Source organism: Antedon mediterranea, chromosome 1, assembly GCF_964355755.1.
Source record: "Antedon mediterranea chromosome 1, ecAntMedi1.1, whole genome shotgun sequence".
Taxonomy (NCBI): Eukaryota; Metazoa; Echinodermata; class Crinoidea; order Comatulida; family Antedonidae; genus Antedon; species Antedon mediterranea.
In genome coordinates, this window is record NC_092670.1 from 28,852,102 (window position 1) to 28,876,474 (window position 24,373).

Genomic DNA, 24,373 nt, shown 5'->3' on the forward strand with positions numbered 1-24,373 from the left:
AACAAACATATTTTGAATGAATTGTAAAACCAATAAGAAAAACCGTATTTATCTTAATACGGAGACTATTTTTTCATTGTTAAAATGAGTATAGCAAGGCATTTAATGAATAGGCAAACTGCCAATTAAAATGTGACATGTTTCGAGCAACTATTCTCATCATCAGAAGAACAGAAAACAACGCCTAAAGTATACTTATATTCCAATAGTACAGGTTGTATGTAAATAAGAAAGTAATTAGCATGATAAAACAACAAGGAACATTTAAAAACAATTTATATACATAATTGGAACATTATGACAATAAACAAAGTAAATTAGAATAGATATTAGTAAAACTGTATTCAGAATAAAAAAATCTATCCAACGCTACCAAAAAGTACAGTATTTTGGTAAAATTGCATTTTGACCTTTTGACATTTATTGGTCACGTGATTTGTTTTATTTCGCAATTACTATGTAACTATGCGTTTATTGATATGGGTGTAATGGAATAAAATAATCAGTATTAAATTCCCTTTCCAATGATACCATGGATGACCAACTTTAGTGTGGAAAGTCGGCCATTTTGAAATACAAAATGGCGGCTGAAGGAGTGGTCGAAAAAAATGGCACCTAACTTTTTTGGATTCAGCATCTCAAGAATAACAAAGTTAGCTAAAAAAAATCAATTTTGGCACAAATATCGAGCTGGAAGACATAATAACCCGTACTATTATCCAGTATCAACAAAACCAAACAAAAAAAGAACAGTAAATAAATAATAAAATAATAAATAAAATTAGTTTCTTTCAATTTATTGCATGATGAAAAGTTATACATGAAACAAAACATAAACATTAATTATAGACTGGTAGTAGTTAATATTGCCATGAAAAAAGAATCGTGGTCCGATCTTAATATCCAAGCAGTCTACAGAAGACTCTCATGGCTAAAAAAGGTATATATATGTCAACAACAGTAATGACAGTATAAATATAAAATATTTTTAAAAATTAATTCAGTTTAACTGTCCATAAAATTAAATGATAAAAGGTCCAATAAGTTGGTTTTTTACAGAGTTAATGGATATTTAGATTTTCTCATCCTAACTATTTGAAAAATATCAGTACTGTAGTTGTGAAACTACGCTCATTACTTTTCTTACTCTAATATTCAGAGGCGTTACCTCTTTTTTAAGTAACTCTTTAATTAAAGTACTTATTACTATGTTATAAAAAATACCTTTTTCCTAAAATCCATTACATTTTTTGTATTATATTGTTTAGTGGTTTACAGTATATGTACATCATCAATCATTTGAATAAATCCTATAAAAAGTACAAGTTTAATTATCTAAGATAGGAGCATGTTTTAAGAACAGAATTAGAATTACATTATTTGATTATAAAAATTAAACTATTAGCTCTATTATTAAACGTGAACTTGGAAAGAATACCAGTTATACAGGGTGCTTGTGATGTTTAACTTCAAAGAAGAAGTTGTTTAGAATCCTAGAAGATTTATACAAATATTATTATTATTATTGAACACACTTAAAATTGTATTTAAACAGACACTTTCTAAAATGAAGTAATCGATTGAACATTCTGACACACTTTAAAGGGAAATGATTGACATATATTAATTTAAATGAGACTGTTCTATAATAAATCATTTTATGATCAGATAGTAGAATGAAATGACAGCACTATAAAATACTTTACATGAAAACAAAAAGACAAATTTCCCAGTACAATTCTAGTTATTTTGATACTCCATGTGTATGGAAGAATATATATTAAATTTGTTGATTTCAATGATATATTCTTTGATGGAAACAGGAGTTGTTATTCTAATTAACAACTCCCTGACGGAAGCATGCTATAGCCACAATTGTGTGTAATGAACAATCATTTAAACTTTCTCAAAGATCTAGGAGTGGAGCTGTAGCTTGGTGGTTTAAATGCTCTACTAGGGAACAACAAGAAAATGGCTTTATAGTATAGATACTAGCGATTATAACTTGTTCATGTCAGATGATAATCAGTGATAATTCACACAATTTCAATAATAATCATTATACTTTATTGATTCATTAAATTTCAAATTCAAATAACATAAATGTTTATATGATGAAACAAACTAACGCCCGTATTCTTAAACTGGACTTTAGTCGTAGTTCGAAGTTCGACTTGAAAAAGTCGTAGTTCGAGCTATTACTTCAAATTCGATTCAAAAACGAAGTAGTCGAAGTTTGCAGTTCGACTTAATGAAGTCGAGCTTTTAGTCGAGTTGCACACGTCTGGGTAACAAAGGCTATACATTGGCCAATGACAAGAGAGTATTTGAGGAGCAGACGAAATTTTGCGCATTGATATCACTTTCCATTTCTTACAACACTTTTTACGCATCAGGACTATATACATGAAAAATAATTTTAATCGTTAATTATTAGAACAATATCAGTATTAATTTAACAGTGAAGTATATTTGATTAACAACAAATAAAATCTTCAACATATATTTAGGAACCATGGCGGTACGGTAACTTTTATATTTTCTAGGCCCCCAACAAAGTATGATCGCGACGAACCACGCACTTCATAGCGTGACAAGAAAGCGCTAGGCCCCCTAAACATTCCATCGCGTGGTGAATTGCCGCATCTCCCATTGTCGCTATGGCGTGACGTAGCTCAAGTCGGACTTGCGCGAAGAAAATAATATAATTTGTATACAGTTGTAAATAAAGTTGATTTTCATTATTATAACTTATACCAATGTATATTTAATTAAGCTAATATGAATATAGATATTTCATTCTTCAATATCTGGCCAATATAACAACTCAATGACTGTTACATTTTTTATAAACATCGTTTAAAAACCATTTAGTCGACCATTTAGCCTGCCCCCTCCAGGACTAAAAAAATCGATCAAAATCCGTCTCGATTTAGTCGAGGTTGGCCTGATTTAGTCGGTGATTTAGTTGAAGTTCGGTTTATGAATTAAAATGACGTCATTTTTTTAGTTTTAGCTCGAACTACGACTAAAGTCCGGTTTAAGAATACGGGCGATAGAGTATGGTGCTAGTAAGTGAATGCACATCTCAATACAGTAGATCTGATCGATTGATTCCTATCACAGCATTCACACTATTCCTCCAGAAACTGTGCAGCAACATTTCCTCCGCATTTCAACAAAACTTTGTATAACTTATCAACTGTGGCATTTGCTTGCGTTTGCCATGAATCAAGGATTGCTTTACCTGGCTCAGAACGGGATACTAAGTATTCAGCCAATCTTTTATCAAGTCCAAGTCCAATGGCTATCCAAGTTAATCCGCTTCCTGGTGTGGTGCCTGTTAGATCAAAATAAAATAAAAATATGATACAAGAATAATATGATATACTCAATTTGAAGTTTGCGTCATAATAGTGCATTTTCAGGTATAAGAGATCAAATAATGTTAGATGTACAGAACAGCTCAAGGTATTAAAAACGTTTTATACAATACCATAATCGTAACTACATTTTTCTAATTATTAGATTTAACTTGGGAATTAGTTGAAATCTACGGACAAAATTAATGATAATTGTCACAAATAGTTAAGCAAGCATAGGTTGCAAGCGTTCTGTCCGTTCCATTTTACTACATAACATTTTACATCAACTCGGCATTTTAAATAAGCCCAAAATCCTGGATCGTTTACAGGTTCGAAGTACGAAAATGGAATTTCAATTTATTTTTATATTGCGAATATGTATGTTGTATCATGGTTGTATCAGCATTTAAAAATAAATAAACCTATATAACAGCAATTTCGGGTAAAAGATCAGTAAACGATTAGTACAGTGCGCATACTGTAGCATGTAATATTTAGACTCGCAGCATCATATTTGCTTATCTTAAAGGTGCATGATTATAGTTATACCCTTCCATAAAAGTATAAAAAAAAGTTAGTAAGACATAACAATTTAATTCCTTGCAATTTACTTAAATATAACCTTTCATCATCATCCTCATAGCATTATTAGTACCATTTTCACTTCATTATTTGTATATTAGTGAATATGATTAGAAAAAACATGCACTTACTATCTTTAAGCATGTTAAGTTCCATGCGTATATTTGAATGAACACCATAGGGCAAATCTGCAAAGTTTTTATGTGGAGGTGCCTGAGTACCTGTGACAAAGATATATGGTACTGGTATTAAATGCAACATTTAAGGAATACTGTAATTTAACAAATTGTCTATGTTCAGCTAAAACTTCTTTCTGACTTCATAATAATATAACTAGGATTACAAATACGGTACTAGCGATTGTCTCATAGAAATATACCTGCCTTTGTATGCAGAACATACACAGAAAATAGGTAGGAATTTTTATATGTTGTTCATTTGATCGTGAACATTTAAAAATTTATATTCAACATGCTAGTAATGAATGATTTTTTTTTCATGAAAATCAAAGATTGTCCAAAATTTGTTGTTGAATATGCTATTTTAATGTCACCTAATAGTTATCCACTTTGACCATCGAAAAAAAATGAATTTACCTAACAAAAACTGTAATTTAAAACAAAAAAATAGTCAAATTGGCCAATGGGTTTTTTTCTACGAAAGTGATTAACGTTATTAAAATTACAAAATAATCTATTAAAATTCTGATTCTATTTATCATTTTCATGTTTTGGGGGGATAATAAAACTTTAAGTAAGTGTTATCTGTTCAATGTGGATAACAAAAATGTATTATATTGTTTGTTTGATGAGATATTTACAAACATGATTTTATTAAATCATGCGTAAATTGCTGAAGATTTAAAATTGATCTCAAAATAATTGACGAACGAAAACAATATTAAAAACACTATTGTACTATCCCTTTCAAATGAATTTCAATTTTTCTGGCATTAAATTGTCTAAGAAAGCAACATTTACCAACAATTCCAATCTTAACATGTTCACGTATTTTTGAAATTACATCTTCTCTTCCCTTATATTTGCCCTTCACTTGACGTAGACTGCGCACAAAATCTTGAAATGTCTGTAGCTTTTTCGGTTCATCACTTAATAAGTCGGGATTTTCGTGAACAAGTATTTCTACCCACTTATCAAGAACATTTGAGACTTTTAAATTTGAATTCAATTTCTGAAAAAAAAACTTTATTTTGTAATATACAGTATACAACCAAGATGAAATGAACCCAAGATCAAATGAACCCAAGATCAAATGTCAAACAATTGCAGCTGCAAATTTCACAACAATAATAATGCCAAAACAACTTACTGATTCAAATTGTTCATTCAGTTCATCACTCCACTCCATTTCAGCGATTATGTTTTCAACTTCATCTTTTTCAAATTGCGCGGACATATCTAATTCTTTTTTAAAGTCCTTAAATGTTCTGCTTGACTGTGTTTTCATAAATTTCATGAAGAATAACTCAAAATTGGACAGTTTTCTTCCTGTTCAAACAATCAAATGAACAATAAATTGGAAATCAGAATTTAATGCGATAATTATATAGATAGATGGATAAAAAATATATTTCAGACAAAAAGATCAAATTAAATGAATATTTTTTAATTGCATAGTACAAATATAATCATTAAAACAAAAGTAAAAGATATAATTACAAAATTCCTTCAATGGACTTTATTGTATATATTCTTATTCTTGAAAAAACGAAAATGCTAAACGATTATCTTTCATATGTTTGAGCAATTTGATTTAAAAAATGAATTACAAGTACAAATAAGTAGAGTAAGGACAAGTATCAAAACCAATGTAAAGCAAAGGCAGATAGTTCTGGCTACAATTAACTACTCTGTGCGATGAGCTCCTTTTAAGTGCACCCAAATCAAGCCAAGTGTACACTGGTCTTCTAGTCCATATCCAAGAAGACTTGTTTCATCACCAGAACTATGAACAAGGAGTGCCTTGAACCTGTGAGGTCAGGGGTACTACAGTACTTCATTCGCAATATGCAATGAATTTTTAAGTAGTAGAGCTGTAGCTTGGTGGTTCATGCTTGCCTTCCAATCCCAAGGAACAGGGTTCAATCCTGACCTAGTGCAGGGTTCAATCCTGACCTAGTGCAGGGTTGTAACTCAGGGATGTAACTCACGACTCTTTCAATTCCACTCTTTAATGAGACTTTAAAATAGTTTATTCATCCTGTAATTGGTGAGTTACTCACTGTTTTATGCATATAAAATTTAAAAAAACAAAAACATTTTGGACAAACAGAAGGCCACAATTGTCTTTTGTCATTCTTTTTATTTGTAGATTCTTTGTTAATGGGTATCATTGATTCACATTTTCATGGGGATCCTATAGAATTTCTTAGTTTTGAGTCACAAGTAAAATAAAAAATATCTTACCTGGACATTGAGTTTGAGTAGAAAGCTTGGAATTATGATCATGTCCATCGACACCCTCAAGACTAGGCTCTGCCTGAATGGGAAGATGTTGCTGATTTGAGGCCTGTTTCTGGAAACTAGCCTCTGCTTGTATAGGTAGACTAAGTATTTTACCTTGGTTGACGTGATGAGGTAAATAGGCTGGCTCACCATTAGGTTGTACTGTTCTGAGATATTGAGGTTGGTTGACAACACCACCTTGCTGATGGTGAGGCTGATTGACAACTCCACCTTGCTGATGGTGAGGTTGATTGACAACTCCACCTTGCTGATGGTGAGGCTGATTAACAGCTCCACCTTGCTGATGGTGAGGTTGATTAACAGTTCCACCTTGTTGATGGTGAGGCTGATTGAAAGCTCCACCTTGCTGATGGTAAAGCTGATTAACAGCTCCACCTTGTTGATGGTGAGGCTGCTTGAAAGATCCACGTTGCTGATATTGCTGTTGTTGATTTTGATAAACAACTCCTCCCTGGTGATGTAGTTGATGGTGAGGTTGATTAACTGCTTCTGTATTCTGATCATTTCCAGTAACTTTATCAGGTGTAAAGACAACTTGTTTTTTAATTATTTAATGTTAGGGACAGAACTAGTTTTAACTAGATTTGAACTCGTCACTATGGATGAAATTTGGATACGTAGAATATGGATGCGCGCTCTTTTAAATGTCATGAACTATGACGCAAAATATGAAAATACGACTTTTATAATTCAACTGGCCATATGATGACATCACAACATCCGATGCGCAAAATTTGTACATGAATTCGTATCTACAATTCAACAGCTTCCAGAAAACGTTTTAATCATGAGTATCACTTTTATTCTAAGGACTTCTAACATATTGGAATTTACTGTAATGATGAAAAAAAGTGATCATGCATTAATATGGCTAACCAGACATTGTGACATCATTGTATGGCCACCCGAATATAAAATATATAATTTTTGTATCTTTCGTCATAGCGCATCACATTTAATAGAGTGCATCTCCACTTATCTGTTTTCCATTTTCACCCTGATTTTGATATTTTCTAGGTCAATTAACTATATTTCGCATGAGTTAAAAATATTTTAATTTTTATGACGTCGTCTAAAAATGAAAATAACGTGGGTCACTTATTTTCATCTTTACAGTAAATTTCAATCTGTTATAGCTCGTCAGAATAAAACGTGATAATCATGATTAAAACGTTTTCTGGAAGCTATTGGATTGTAGATACGAATTCATGTAAACATTTTGCCAATCGGAAGTTGTGATGTCATCATATGGCCAGTTGAATAAAAAAAGTTGTATTTTCATATTTTGTGTAATAGTTCATCACATTTAAAGGGGCGCGCATCTATATTTTACGTATTCAAATGTCTTCTACACGTTATTATGTGGTTGCTGAGATAATGTCCTTCCGAAATTGCTATCTTAGTGTTTCATTTTGATACCGTCGCCATGTTAAAAATAAGAATAAACGGGGGGTCCCGTAATTTCAACTATTCTACACTGTATGTAACATGTATACAGATTATACCGTTTGCACTGTATATACTATATGACACAAAATTGACAGAATTCAGCACTAACAGCATATGATATTCTTCAGTTCAGGTCATAATGCCATAATCTTTTTCCGTGTGCAAAATTACAACGTATGACGTGCGCATGGCGTTTGTTGTGCGGATAACTAACTCGTCAAAGTGACGAGTTCAAATCTAGTTATAATAGCACTAAGACAAAATTTGTTCCTTATATCTCCTAAACCGCAAATCCGATACTACCGCCGTTTGATTAGTTCCATTAGTCTATATTAAAACGGTAAATTTGTATGAAAAATGTGTTTATTAGACCAATTTCTTTGCAAATGTTCGCCAATCCTCGGCCGTTTCCCTGCCAGCAAAACCAATCAAGCATGCAATATTCAATAGCAATTAAAGAGCGCCACAGGCAGCAGATTATCGTTGTTGGAGTATGCAATTGGTGACCAAATAAATCCCGAACTGGATGGACGGTATAGTTCTCAGCTCATGAACCCATTATTTATTAAACAATACAAAATATAATACTGTACAACAATCAAAAGAACAATATTTATAAGTGTGAACAGGGAAACAAACTTTCTTTCTTAAGAATACAGTAAACCTATTTCAGTTTCTTTACTATAGGGTAGAAGGCGCTCGAGTCCGGGATGACAGAGCACAACTGGTGCTCACCAGGGTTCAATTTAGACCAATCCTGGTTACCGACAAGGTTTGCGTTTAGTTTTTCCCTCAGTTTTACTATATGAACAGCACTAGAGAGGTTTCACAACATAAAATAAACACAATATTATATGCGTATTTGTTAGAAATGCCACATACACAAATCCATTTCTAGAACATGTGTATGCACATAATTTACCTCTGCCAAGGAGGTGGTATATGTAATCGGTAGCGTGTGTTTGTTTATTAGCAGGGATTACTCAAAAAGTAATTACAAGATCTTTACCAAAATGAATATACAGATAGATATGTGGTCAAGGACCATTCCATTAAATTTTGGGACCATGGTCCCAATTCTGGACCACTTTTTAGTATACTTTTCAGACCTGCTAGTGTTAAAAGATAGGACAGAATTTTTCAAAAGCCGGCGAGCAGTCTTAAAGTAACAAGTAAACTGAAATTGCATTTTCTCAAGAACTACTTGTCCAAAAAAACTTAATTTTCATACAACAGGCAAGAGTTATAATTTGTGATTTGTAATTTTGAAACATAATTTGATTTAATGTGCACGTTTTTTTATGCGAGCCGAGTAGTTTTGTTTGATTTTCGCGATGCAGTTCTATTGTTGGTCAACTGAAGCTACACATGCTTGTAGTGAAATTAGCCTAAATCACAAACAGCATTAAGACACACACAAATATATATATTTTTTTTTTACCGGAGAAATCTTATGTAGGAGACTTTTACAGTAGGCAGAGGTATGCACTCTCGGAGTGGCTTTCAAGTTTATCATGGTACCCGTCCATTGGTTGGGTACCTGCTAGTGATAATAATTTATACAAAAAATGTACAAATGATTCTTACCATATTTAGGGTATGGTATCCTGAATTTGTCACAAAATTCAATGATGACATCATTACGATCGCTTTTGTGCAAAGCTTCCATCAAAACTTGTGGTGTTGCATTTAATCCTACTTTCCCACGCCATTTTTCCATTATAGCATATGCCACCTCAGCAACATCATTTTCTTTCCTCTCCACTATGTGAATTTCATCATTATTCAATCCAAGACTTCTAGCAAAATCCTTTATTTCTCGTACCACACGTTTTTTTAAAAAGTTAATCATGTCATTAGTGACCAAGTTTGCCTAAAAAAGTTTTTGGAAATGTGTTTTTTGAAATCTAGATTCAAAACATGCCAGGTTATATTCAAATAAAAACAAACAAATAATGTACTTTTATATTATTTTGGGTTAGTAAACGTCATCAAAAGTTCTCAAATATACACTAGTACTATTCATTGCAAAAAAACTATTTTTTTCATCTTGTTACTTACTTTCGATACTGGTTGATCTTCTTTTGGGTAATTGGTTGGCTGACCTGATGCCTTAGTGATACTAGCACTGATCAACTTACTGCATGGTGCTGAAGTCTCCTTTGGCTCCACTGACATCAAAGGCCTCTTTAACAAATATCAACATATATTTCACTTCTTTTAAAATTCAAAATATTATATACAGTATTATTAATATAAGAGCATTCAGGGATTTTATACCTTTACCAAGGGCTGCAAACATTTTATTTGACAGCTCAAAATATGCTTCCCATGATGCCCAGCCATGGCAGTGACCAACATAGTGAAGCATATAAGAGAGTCCACCAACTCAGCCCCACCACAAAATTGCACTTTTCTTTTTTTTAGAGCGTAAAATGCTAACAAAATCTAAACAGACAAAGGTTTCTCATTCATGATAACACACACAACATCCTGCCATTAGTAGGATTTTATAATACATCGTCTAACAGACAAACACACATACACATATCACAGACAAAATAATAACCTCCTTTGTAGAGGCAATAAACTAAGATTAACTGGTTTAGACACTAAGAATAATGTTTTTTTATATTTTATTCGGCAATCAGGGTCATATTAGTTTGGAAGATATTTCAGTACGGTAAGCAGGTGTTGGTTCTGAAATGTGTTACAAACCAAACAATGTTTCACAACATCCAACTAGAGATCAACAAAGTGTAATCGGAATTTAGCCTTTTTATAAACATTCACAAAATTGAAAATTTTAGAATTGATTCTTATTTTTATAAATATTTCTTTGTGTGGATAACTATACAGAATATGAAGAGGTGGACCAAGGATTTTTATATAGAATGGACCGATATTGAGGACAAAGTTGTCTAGGAGGGTTTGGTGGCATGTTCTCCGGGAAAATATTTTTCTAGACGACTGGAGATACTGTAGCATCTGAGGCGTTTTGGCCGGTTGATAATTATCCGAGTATATAGTGTCTTATGTTTAAAACTGTAAGAGTCTTTAACACCAGGCCTGCTCCGCCTGTTCGACTCAAGTTCAAGTTCAGATCACATTGCAAGTACAGTATTAGCGACTTTTCGTTTCGACGCTACGAACATATATCATCTAAGCCCCTTTTTAACAGAGCTGTGTGCCAGGAATATTGCGGGAATATACCATTACCATGCCGGAATGGTTTTCTGTGAGAACATCACACATCGACATGACCTGCTTTAGACCTACAGTAGTAATATTCTAGGGATATTCCCCGCAATGCCAGAGGGGCATTCTGTGAGAACGTAACGCCGTTATAATTCCTCGTCGAGGCTTTGACACTTTGCGCGGTCAAGTGTATCACTTTGGCGCCGATTCAATTAAATTAACAATAATAATGTCGAACTGGAGGGATAATGAGATAAGAGAGCTGCTTAAAATAAGGGGACAAGAAGAAATTTGTAGCATAATCTATAGGCCTAGGGCCTAGGCCATAGCTCTTTGTTGGTGCCTGACCCTTCGTCGCCGCCTTGTAACTTGTACAGCCTTCTAAGGTGTTTTACAGATTGCCGATGACGGCTAATTAATTGCTGTACCTGTATAATATGTGCACAATATACTGTACATAGCATGTATTGCATAAATATGCTATAAAGGAAGATAATAATTTGTAACTTAAAATTCGTTGCCATATATCGCTAGACAAAAATAATAACAATAAAGGACGCCCTCAATAATTATTTTGTCAGAGACTTTTTATTGGCCGAATATGCCCGACTCCTTTCCCACAGAAAGCCGGTATATACCGGTTATATTTCCGGCACGATAGTCCGATGAGAATGGGTATATGCCGGTAACGATACCGGCACGACGGCAGCATAATACTGGTATATTGCAGGCACATCTGTGTGAATGGGGCTCTATTGGTGCATAGCCGGCCATGCGGAGCGTCGTAAAAGCAGAACACAAGCCTTTTGATGTAACGTTACGGTGTTGAGTTTTCAAATCGTTAAAGATGAAAACTGCTAATATTTACACATTTTTAATGGTTTCATGGTTCTTTCGCGCATTGTTGGAACATGCAGACGTGAAGTATTGTGAAACCATGGCCGGTCACATGCAGACGGTACCGCATGAAAATTGAAAAAGTTACAGGGTTTGATGCTCAGCCTAGGACATGTTTTCGCTGATATTTTAATCTAGGCTTACACTAAAGACAAACATTAAATAAAATTGTTTTTATATTATAATTTAGTTTTTTTAAACTTGTTTGTTTGTTTTAAAATATCAAACTTTCAATGTGTACAAAAAAGGAGAAAAAAATTGTTGTGTTTTAAAATTCAAGAATTATCAACGTGTACGTATTTTGTCACAAACTATAAATACGTAATTTGTGAACCATTTGATTTGAATTCGGGTTAAACATCAACAATTAGAGATTTTAACGATTTTTAATGTTGAACTTAATTACTCCCTTTTCCTGTAAAATTGTTGATAAAATCGTATGTAATGTAAATGGGTGATGCATCAATACCATACAGTATACATGTGTATCATCACAACCCATGGTTTGGGCTACAAGGTTTGCAATGATAAACCTTTAAACTACTTACAAACAATCAATAATTTAAAATAAGTACTGAAAGAAAAAATCCTGAATCCTTCAACAAAATGAAGTGCTACAAATAGGGAGTTGAAATTGGGGTAATTACACCCCTGGCATATCTCAGAAAGGACCCCGGATAACCATAAACACCATCTCTTTTTTAATCCTGTAACTGAAATTGTTTATACCGTAGTTACCGTTTCATCAGGTAGATCTCTTACTAAAGCCATCTCTGCTGATGCTGCAGCTCCACCATCCTCTGGTTGTTGACCAACTAGAGTATCTTCTGGGAAGGATTGTGGTTGTGTTGCTGAATCTGGAGAAAAATCTGGAGGAAGAAGATATGACATGCTGGGTGTAAATATTATGTAACTATAACTTATTGAAGAAATGTTTTTATATCAGCACTTAAAATACACACATTATTGCCAAAATAACAATTTAGAATAAGATATCAAATAGTAATGAATGTTCAAAATGGTACAAATATATCATGCGGCGAATAAAAGGAAAAGTTGTATTTAAATAACAAATTTTCATCTTTCACCATATGAAATTATTTCTACCATTTCACAAATATAAAACAAATTACACATAAAAGTTAAAGTACAAGAGGCCAATAGTTAAACTATTCAAAGAGGCAGTTCAATTATAGATGGTGCACACATAATATGATTATTAAAAAACCTAGTGTGTTTGTTAATTTATGCACAATCATCTCCTACAATCTTCTCTCCTTTTTCATCATCTGTACATCAAGCAAACATAGTATAGCAAGATGTATTTAATTTTTAACTGACTGATTGAAGAAAGGTATTGTAAATTAATCTTGTATTATCTCTTTAAACAGAAAAACATTACATACGTTTCTTTTCATAGATGTTGATTTTCGGACTATCTGCATCTATGTTCAGATTCTCAAACGATTTCAAAACATCTTCATAACATTTAGTGTCTTCATACTTTTGAAGTCTTTTTATTGTGGTCTGCATAGTGTGGTATAATTCATCGTAATTGGATTGCAACTGTTTTAAACTGCACTTTAAATGCTTGTTTTCTTCTTGTAGTTGCATCACATAATCATGTATTCTTTCTTTGCCTGACATAGTCATGCATGTTCTCAAATCAGACATATTTTTTTTCTTATTTTGAAGAGTTGAGACTATAGTAAAAACAAATATTAATAAAAAAAATTAAGTTTTCTAACTAGGAGTCTGTACAAATACCTAGGGCTTATCAAGTTGAAGGAAATGTGTATTTGAAGGTAATGTAGTTTATACTGTACTTAGTAGGGACGTACAGGTATTTGTGTCCATCACATGCTTCAATTGTCTCAGCAGAATAAAAAAAAAGCAACTAGGCTCAGGCCTTTTGAAGCTCTAGTCTATTAAGTTGACGGACGGCGGATGGACGGACACTCAGACAGACAAAAAAATGAGATGAGGCACGAAAAACTAGTTGTAGATTTTGTAGGAACAAATTTAAAAGACAAGTGTAAAGCTCAGCTTCAGCGTTTGTGCACAAATTTGCACATTTTTAATTTTAAAAATACAATCGAATAACGCTGAAGTCTAACTAGCCTAAATGCCCTATATACATTAGACGGCTCTACTGCAGTTTCGCACCACACTGTTAAATCTTCGATTTCTCGCTTAATATTTTTCTCACACCCACATCATACAATTTTGGGCCATTATGTAACATGTTTCCATGATTTAGCCACCGTTATATTACCTTTATCACAATAAAAAATGCCTTTCAAAACAGCTCCATTTCCGCGAATACCTCGATCGAACTGTGGCCATTTTAGAATCAGAAAATTGCCAGAAATGAATGTATGTTTTAAGAGTAAGTAAGAGTGGTTTTTATAAAGAACCAGCTAGCTCACTGTACATATTAAAACGGCGACGATATGAGTCTGTATATAAAACATTGATAGGACCTATTAATATGAATAATAATACTAATATTATTAATAATGAAATGTTAATTAAACCTCTATTTCGCCACCTGAAAATATTTCTTGCCTTTCAAAACTAAATAGGCCTATATTATTATGTGTAATCGGATTTTATAACACTGGCCTCTATAGTTTCTACATTTTTGGGGGAAAATGAAGCATACATTCTGGCAATTAAGTGATAAATATAAGATGGCGAACATTTCGCAGTGTGTTGACATCGAGTTCAGTATTGTTTAAAATGTTTTGAAAAGTATTGTTATTTTTAAAAAAATACTTCGTAAGTGGTCGAATCGTATACACATGTTACATAATATTATGTTGTGAGTGTGAAAAAGAAAAATTTAGGTGAGAAATCGAAGATATAACAGTGTGGTGCGAAACTGCAGTAGCGCCCATTAGACATAGGCGCGCCTAGGCCTAGTTAGTAGGCGTTGTTGTAGGCCTCTACTAGCCTAGCTAGATAGAGGCTAGTATATGGGCCATCCATGGCCTAGCCTAGGCTAGCTAGGGCCGCCCACCTAATAAACCACTAGCCTAACTAGCCTAGACTAGGCCTAATCCATTGAATTCCACGTCATGTTACTTCTGTTAAGTGTTAGTAGGTCTAGCCTAACTACTAACTAGGCCCCTAACTAGTAGTAGTAGTAGTAGGCTACGCCTACTAGCCTATATAGCCGCGTCCCGCGCCTAACTACTACTGGTACTACTAAGCCTAGCTAGCCTAGATCTAGGCCTAGCCTAGCTAGTAGTAGAGAGGCTAGGACTAGGTAGGCCCTAGGCCTAGGCCTAGGTCCTACATTTTTCATAGAACACAAAAAAACAAGAAACTTTACTTGCCCAAAAACAGAAAGGAGATTGTACATAGGGCCTATGTTATTTGTAATGGATCAATCTGGTTTAAAAAAAAAGTGTTTATAATAAGTTAATAAGACTAGGCTAGCCTAGGCTAAGCCTAGAGTTTGTCTTTACAGTATCACCTCACCAAGGAAGAGACTACCCCGTGCCCGTGTTCGATTTCGTATGCTTGCCTAGCTCAGTTTTTAAGCCGCCCTCTACGTTCCATTCAATCTCTGGAAATTCCCAGAGTGTCAAAAACAGAGACATGACGTCGTTTTAGGGAAATCCCCTAATAACAAATAATAGAACGGGATAAATAGATGAAAACTGAACATTTGTAAAATTATATTCAGCCATAAAATGTTATCAGTAATTATCACTGTACTTATACCAGGCCTGCCCTAGGCTACATTTTCTTCTGTCTCTCCTGGCTTTATCTATATATAAATTTACGTAAGGGCAAAATTCGGTAAATCGCGCCTTACTTCTAGAATTTTCACTCGATGGTATGTAAAGTTGGTTCGTACTTTCGGTACTGATTTTAACCGCCTGATGTAACCCTGTTTACTAATTAAATTGAGTTAGATAATTAGTTATTGACGATTAAAACGAATTTAGGTTCAACGATTTGCCCCAAATAGGGGTGTTTTCCGATCGTGGTATACACTGTCTAATGGATGTCCATCTTGAAAAATACCCGCCAAAAAAATGCGAGGAGGCTTCGCATTTTTCTATCTCCTCCTACGATAATTGTTTTTAATAGCTGAAAACCGGTTGAACAGCTAGAGTACACCATCATAATGTTGAAGACAGGCCGATTTTCTTTAAAAAATACTATTTTGATAGATTTAATATACGATTATACAAATGTATTGATTTGCGATGAATGGAACATCCCAATCTCTCAGTCTGCCAGAGTTTGGTTTAACACAAGTACTGTAGGTAAATTTATGAGCCCTTGGTTTAACACATACGGTAGGTAAATATATGGGCCCTTTGAGAATAAACTTGCAATAGGTTCGGAAAATGTTAAAAACCAATTTATATTATTTGAATCGGTAAACAGTTTCCATTTATTATACATTGATAATGAAACATGAAATATTCCTATTTATGTCCCTCGAGGTTCATTACAATTTATATTTAGTAGTCCCACGGACTTCATCTTAGCCACTCCCCCGAGTGCTAAGGCCAAATTTATGATACCCTACTTTCTATGTAAGTTTAGTTACAGTTAGTTCTTGACGATAATACAACGAATTTAGGTTACACCCTTCGGCCGCGAAAACGTTTCTGTACAAATATGATACCGATTGGCTTTATTTCATTCAACAGCGACCATAATCTCGCCAATTACAGGATAGATAAACTATTTTATTATTGATGTGCTTATAAATTAAGACTCATGTAAACAGCTTGATTACATCATTTTACAGACAAACGAAACTTTTTTAAACCTACTGTTTCAATAACTGAGTATAATACTGTATACGTTTTCATAAGTAAGTGCATATACATTTTCGTGTTTTCATTGACGAGATTGTAATAGTAACTTCAGTAACTATTACAGTACTTATTTATTATACGACACAAGACAATTGTATCTGACAGGTACGTACATTATTCTAAAAAATAAGTCTAGATAGATCCCTTAGGCGTCATAAATCACAGGCCAACAAATCAGTACTCATGACAGAAATTCGACCCAGTTTGGTTCACACAAATGTTTACAGGAATTTCAACCACCACAACCGATGATTTGCCCTAAATATTTAGGTAGACTACAGTTTAATTTTTCACTGAATAGGAGCTTGAATTTCCGATTTCCATTTCGCAGAATGTCTAGGTCTATTTATTTAGTTTGGTTCTTATAATATATAAATACAATCAACTTTATTACTGCGGTTCCATCACCACCACGTGCCGCCCAATTCCCCGGTACATACATTTCCATTTCTCCCTAATTTCTTTAGTCCACATAAATTAATTGTCCTTTATGGAATCCAGTATTGGTTTTGTTGTCTCTATTCTATTCTACTGTATTCGAGAACCATCTGTGAGCACCCCTAGATGGTACGCGAGCGAAGCGAGCGTGCCATCTAGTTATTATAAGTACTGTACTGTATGTTGTTCATAATCAAAGATTAGTAGTCCATAGTAAGGGGATGGGATGAGTTTTTTTAGGTCCAAACCTCTTTAAAGGTACAGATACAAATAGTTATTATTACAATATCTATTTATTTAAACAATCATGTAACAGAAAAATACAATTGTTTAAAAAGGCTTCTGAAAGTATGATTTTTAGCAGATTTCGATTTTGTATTTTTGTGGACTATCAGGGGAGGATTTAGATGGGGGGTGGGGCGGCAAAGCCGGCGCGCACAACAAATCTGCAACAAAATGTTATCGTCACGTGTGTTTATTGGAGGGAAAAAGTATGATCGTTTTGCTCATTGGTAGCATGCTACATGAGAGTTCTTTTTCCTGAAAATTAGAGGTGCCATTTATCATGAATTTTATGTGCGAGAGTACCATTTCCGACCGGCGTCATTTAACAAAGTTCGCTTTGCCACAGGTCACGTCGACGGCCCTGAACAAGCACTTTTTTTCAGCTGTGCAAAGCGCCCTGTTAATGTTGTGACGCTTTTACTCAAAATAGGCCTATGGGGAAAAATGTCACCTTTTAATAGACTATAGTACCTCAGTTGTTATATTTAAAACATCAATTTTTATACATTTATAATAACGTGAGAGTGCTATTTCCGACCATCTAGAGGTGTTATATTTTCAAAATCGTCTCAACTCAGCCACAACCATGGTGGGGCTGAGTTAGTGTGGACTCTCTACAGTTGCGTTCTCCAGTTTACTTGTCAGTTTAGACTGCGCAGTGCGCCGGCAAACAAACAGACAAACACACACGTGATCGACTACATATAAGATAGATAGATAAAAAACAAAATGAAAAAAATACTATGTGTAATTTTGTAAGGAATTTAATAATCTATAGTAAATATTTCATGATTGTTGTGAGTTTCCAATGTTTGAATAGTGCTCCTAGAAGGATCGAGTTAATTGAGAAGATTACAAAATTGACAGTTTATACGGCTTAATATATATTAAATTATTATTATTTTAAAATAAATGGCGACATCTTTATTTCTCTATGTACAAGACTAGTTAAGATCTGTTTTTGCCCTTATTAACACCTAATGATGTGGTGTCCACCAGATTAGAAATCTGGACAATTTAAAAAGTGAAGTACTAGGGTAACAGACAAGATACAACTCATTCAAATGCAAGTGAAATACTATATATTATTCCATTCAGTTGACAAAATCTAGCCTCTAAATTTTAAATAATAGTTTTAGACCATTTATATTCCATTTATAGGAGCCAATTTATTGCTATACCAGTACATCAGTTTTTTAATTCAATTTCATTACAGTATTATTTAATATATACTGTATGTATATAGACTAAATATTTACAATTTTTCAAATGTACACAAAAACATAATATAACACATTTTGTTATACTTTATTATTACAACATACTGATCATGTACTTAATATTTCTCTTTCACAATGAATAATCTGAGTATAATAATAATATATGGTAAATTATCAAATAATGGGAAAATAGAATTACACTAGACAGAGTCCAATATGTTTAAAATTAATAACATTTGTTAGTAAAATATGAAATATTTCAAAAGTGTAACATAATTTAACAGAAGCTATGTTCACTTTCCCTCACCATAAATTATACATTCTGCCTGGAACATGTTGTCAATACCAATACTTATTTTCTTCACTATTCTATTTAGTGTTCAAAATGTAATAAAACAGCAGCTATACATATTACAATAATTATAAAAAATCATAACTACAGTACTATATATCAAATTTAAAACATGTTGTAAGACTGACAGTTTAGGTTTGTTCAGATAACAGAATATTATATTAAACAATGGTACATATTGTAACAAACAAATTTATTTAATATGTTGAGTTTTAATAATTATTTCTTAATAGATAACTCTTGATCTATCACAAAATACCACTATCTAGTTGGTGCTGTACACACAACATGCTAACAAATCTCGGGTTTCTTTTAAACAATACATTGTTATAGAGTGTCCTCTAATTCTTCTCACAAGATAAAAAACAATGAACAACAAAACTTTATATACATCTTGACACTCCTGAAGAGAAACAATGAACTGATATTACATGAATTTGAATAATTTACTGAAAATGCAGTGTTTAATAATTCATGAATATTGATATTTATCATACAGTTTTTTCTAACCCTAACCCATCCAGATAGTGTTAATGGCCAAACAGTTAATACCTACTGTACTACTGTACAGTAGGTATGGTTACCATTATATAGTTAAAGAAGTGCTTAAATGAAAAAACTAAGGCTTTATTTATCAAAGTAGACATTTAAGTTTTTTTTTTTAAGGGAAATAGACCGGGCGCCCAGAAGATTTATTCATGTGAAAAGCCACAAAAGGTCTGATGGTCTGATTATGTATATATATGGCCAAAATTCAATAATCAATGCTGCCGGGTTCTATCCTGTAAATTTACCCTGGGGACACCAAATAAGAGGGGTAAAAAATGGATTTATTCATGTGAAAATCCACACGGATAAAAGTTGTTAGACATTGTTCCCATATGTGTATACAATGTTAAAACAGCAATGACAGCAACTTTATCCTGTAAGTTGCCCGAGACAGTAGCCCCAAGTGACCACTAAAAAATGGTGTTATTCATGTCAAGAGCCACACGGCTAATTTCTTTTGCATTGTAACTGTTACACATTGGGGTGCACAAAAATATCATTGACAGCAACTTTATCCTGTAATTTGCCCCAAACAGTAGCCCCATGCAGACAGTAGCCCAGAAATGCCCGTTGAGCCATACAAAAATTAATCACACGAAGAGCCACACGGCCATTTCCTATTTTATTGGAACTGTTACGTCTTGGGATAGACGAAAATACTCATGACAGCAACTTTATCCTGTAAGTTTCCCCCAGACAGTAGCCACAGACAGTAGCCCAGAAATGCCCGTTGGATCCGGGCCTACAAGATTTAATCACACGAAGGGCCACACGGCCAATTCCTTTTTTATCGGAACTGTTACGTTTTTGGGATTGACGAAAATACTCATGACAGCAACTTTATCCTGTAGGTTGCATGCCCCAGACAGTAGCCCAGAAATGCCCGGACGGCACAAATGCGCTTAATCAAATTGCAGACAGTGACGAATTCTTAATACTTCTTAATGAATATGAAGAATTTTTACATCGTACTATAAAGGGTGAATTTGGCAACACTGCCGCATATTGGGCTATTTACGTGTACCTTATCAACCGCTTGTATCGTCAATTCCCGCGTGCAGTAATAACGAATGATGTGATTCTGTACATTAATGTACTGCCCTTTTTGGTTGAAACATTCTTTGCTCTGAACCGGGCAAATTATGCTCGTTGGGGTCAATTTTATTGAAAAAATGAAGAATTTGGACTTCGCAGCATTAGATGTTTTTAAAGCCGGTGCCTTTTCAACAAGACGAACGAAGAAAACGTACTCTAGAAGTTCAATAGATCTTACATTCGAGCAAACTGTTAACAGAGATGCTGCGTCATCGGCAACTGGAATTACAGCTTTTGCGAACTCAGAGAGTGCATTTTGTCGTTGGTGAGTAAGTCTCACTCAACGGAGAATTGAAGTCCATGAGTGGAATTCAACCCGGTGCAACACCAGCTAACCAGTTACGTCGACGGAGGATTGAGAGAGATAATAATGATGTAGACAAGTTTCTCATTAAGCTAAATAGTACATGCAATCCATTCGCCACTGATTCACCAGGTAAAGCTGCAAATGACATAACAAGTACATATTTGCTGGGAACACTACAGAAAGGAGTCTTATCACGGCAGCTATTTCACAAAGAATGTGTTTCAGACGAAACAAGATTATTATAGACGGTCAAGCGTATAAAGGTGCGCAATTTTGCTGCTTCAAACATGAAGAAGAAATCATTAAATGCAACAAAAGCTCTTGTTGCAGCTGAAGGTGTTCGTGATGCTTTTGGATACTTGTTATCAAAGACGACTACAGATTTGCATTATGTACTAAGTTTTCCGATCATTGAAATACCACTAGCTATTGCACATTCCGATGGTACTCCAACAAAACAGAGAAGGCAATTCTTGCGAAGATTTTAGGAACAAGACAATCTGGTTTACATAAGGAAGACACTCCCGTGACCGACACAACTCTCTTTGATGGCGGACTTGTTCTGCATGAAGTTTTACCTCGTCATAATGTGTCTACATATGGGAAAATCGTTGCAGATATCATGATTAAGGTATGTTCAGCAAGTGGAAATTCTGTTCACCTGTTGCTGGTCATATATATAGAACCATCAATCAAAGATGTCGAAATATTAAAGAGAGGTGCAGAGCAGAACGCCAAGAACACATTCATTATAACAGGACCGGATCAACAACAGCAAAAGAAAGGTATAGATCTATTAAAGAATAGAGAATTTAAGGAAGCTCTAGCACAGTTTCTTATAAACGATGTCCAGAATGATCACTATGGTCCAATAATAGGTGACAAAAATTGTTCGGTCATCTGACATAGACGTATTTCACGACAACTTGAAAAGAAACAACGTGGTTTAAGCGAAGCACTCGTTGGTTTCCACGCCCTTACCGGATGTGATTTTAACTCGGCTTTCTACCGAAAGGGAAAGTTAATGCCATTTACTCATTTAGAGAAAAATTCAAAACATATTGCTGCGTTAATATTACTCGGTAGTGATGAAGGTATTGATAAATCGGCGATCACTACATACATATGTCAGATTTACGGTTTCAAGTCGTTAAATGACATAAATGAGGCAAGGTATCAGTCATTTATTAAGATGACATAGGGTAGGAAGGGTGTTCAGGTGAAGAAAATAAACTGTTCTTCGTTACCGCCATGCAGCAAAACACTTCATCAACATATTTTACGGGCAACTATATATCTATGGTATGGAGGGGAGCAACACCCCAGAACCAACAAAACATCTGCATCCGCTGAATTTTAGATGGCTTTTGACGATGAAGATGGTCATTATGTGCCTCGTTGGTTTGAAGGAACATCTCTGCCAGAAAAGTTGAAAGAAGCAGAATGCGAATCCAGAAACGTAATGAGTGATGAAGCAAAGGATGCAGTCGTGTATGATTCCGATACAGATATTTCTAAAGATAGTGAAATAGAAGACATTGACTATGATAGCCAACCATGGAGTGGTGACAGTGAGAGTGAATATGAGGATGATGATGATGATCAGTGATAATTAAGACATACAGTGTTTTCGCTTAATCGGAATTATTTACACTGTAGCTTATGTTATTATTTTACCTTTTAATAATTAAGTAATACAATCACATGGAAACTTATAAATATAACAGGAAGATTTCACATCTATGTAAAATGAACATCAATATGTTTTTTAGTGAATAAGGAGAATTAATCAATTCAATAGAGTACGCTACTGATACTGACGACACTACCGACACACTTGTTTTATAAGGAATCAATGTTAGAATTAATTTGTTAGTTAATACTTTTAGTATCATAGTTTTATATTTTTCAGTTGATATTACTACATTTAAAACTTACTGTCTGTTTTACACATATAGTGCATAAATAGTAGATTGTGAAACCAAAGTTTACTATGGATATGATGCAAACATTAACTGGTTAAAGAAACACATTATTTTTATATGATTTGAATGTATAAATTTCAAATGAACACTTTAACAACATATTTATAGTCATACCTTGTAACGGAGTTGTTGGTAGAAATAATTTAACATGTGTTACGCACCAACGACGAAATGCACTCTCTGAGTTCGCAAAAGCTGTAATTCCAGTTGTCGATGACGCAGCATCTCTGTTAACAGTTTGCTCGAATGTAAGATCTATTGAACTTCTAGAGTACGTTTTCTTCGTTCGTCTTGTTGAAAAGGCACCGGCTTTAAAAACATCTAATGCTGCGAAGTCCAAATTCTTAATTTTTTCAATAAAATTTACCCCAACGAGCCTAATTTGCCCGGTTCAGAGCAAAGAATGATTCAACCAAATACGGTAGTACATTAATGTACAGAATCACATCATTCGTTATTAATGCACGCTGGAATTGACGATACAAGCGGTTGATAAGGTACACGTAAATAGCCCAATATGCGGCAGTGTTGCCAAATTCACCCTTTATAGTACGATGTAAAAATTCTTCATATTCATTAAGAAGTATTAAGAATTCGTCACTGTCTGCAATTTGATTAAGCACATTTGTGTCGTCCGGGCATTTCTGGGCTACTGTCTGGGCCTACTGTCTGGGGCATGCAACCTACAGGATAAAGTTGCTGTCATGAGTATTTTCGTCTATCCCAAGATGTAACAGTTCAAATAAAATAGGAATTGGCCGTGTGGCTCTTCGTGTGATTAAATTTTGTATGGCTCAATGGGCATTTCTGGGCTACTGTCTGGGGCTACTGTTTGGGGCAACTTACAGGATAAAGTTGCTGTCAATGATATTTTTGTGCACCCCAATGTGTAACAGTTACAATGCAAAAGGAATTAGCCATGTGGCTCTTGACATGAATAACACCATTTTTTAGTGGTCACTTGGGGCTACTGTCTCGGGCAACTTACAGGATAAAGTTGCTGTCATTGCTGTTTTAACATTGTATACACATATGGGAACAATGTCTAACAACTTTTATCCGTGTGGATTTTCACATGAATAAATCCATTTTTTACCCCTCTTATTTGGTGTCCCCAGGGTAAATTTACAGGATAGGACCCGGCAGCAATATTGATTATTGAATCTTGGCCATATATCTACATAATCAGACCATCAGACCTTTTGTGGCTTTTCACATGAATAAATCTTCTGGGCGCCCGGCCTAAAAATATTTGCTTTGGTTATTTTGAAAAATCAGTGAATATAAAAAATTGTTTTTGCTAATCTAGTTTGATAAA

At 34.2% G+C, this 24,373-nt stretch overlaps 1 protein-coding gene across 1 annotated transcript; it reads right to left on the minus strand.

The window, feature by feature from the left end:
• Positions 1-781: 781 nt before the first annotated feature.
• On the minus strand, positions 782-15,665 carry LOC140063617 (uncharacterized). The gene is made up of 10 exons (XM_072110037.1): positions 15,319-15,665; positions 13,384-13,680; positions 12,716-12,846; positions 9,944-10,069; positions 9,470-9,755; positions 6,374-6,946; positions 5,277-5,455; positions 4,928-5,138; positions 4,079-4,168; positions 782-3,340 (listed from the first exon to the last, which is right to left on the minus strand). Exons 2-10 carry the CDS (start codon positions 13,649-13,651, stop codon positions 3,135-3,137), a joined length of 2,070 nt encoding a protein of 689 aa, XP_071966138.1. The 5' UTR covers positions 13,652-13,680; positions 15,319-15,665; the 3' UTR covers positions 782-3,134.
• Positions 15,666-24,373: the final 8,708 nt, after the last annotated feature.

What these genes read in the sequence shown, in the direction of transcription:
- LOC140063617 (XM_072110037.1), bottom strand. Translation starts at nt 13,651, where the DNA reads ATGTCTGATTTGAGAACATGCATGACTATGTCAGGCAAAGAAAGAATA. An exon ending in GATACCATACCCTAAATATG is followed by an intron (nt 6,947 to 9,469) that starts GTAAGAATCATT and finishes CACCTGATAAAG; the next exon opens with TTACTGGAAATGATCAGAAT. An exon ending in TGTTAAGATTGGAATTGTTG is followed by an intron (nt 4,169 to 4,927) that starts GTAAATGTTGCT and finishes TCTTTGTCACAG; the next exon opens with GTACTCAGGCACCTCCACAT.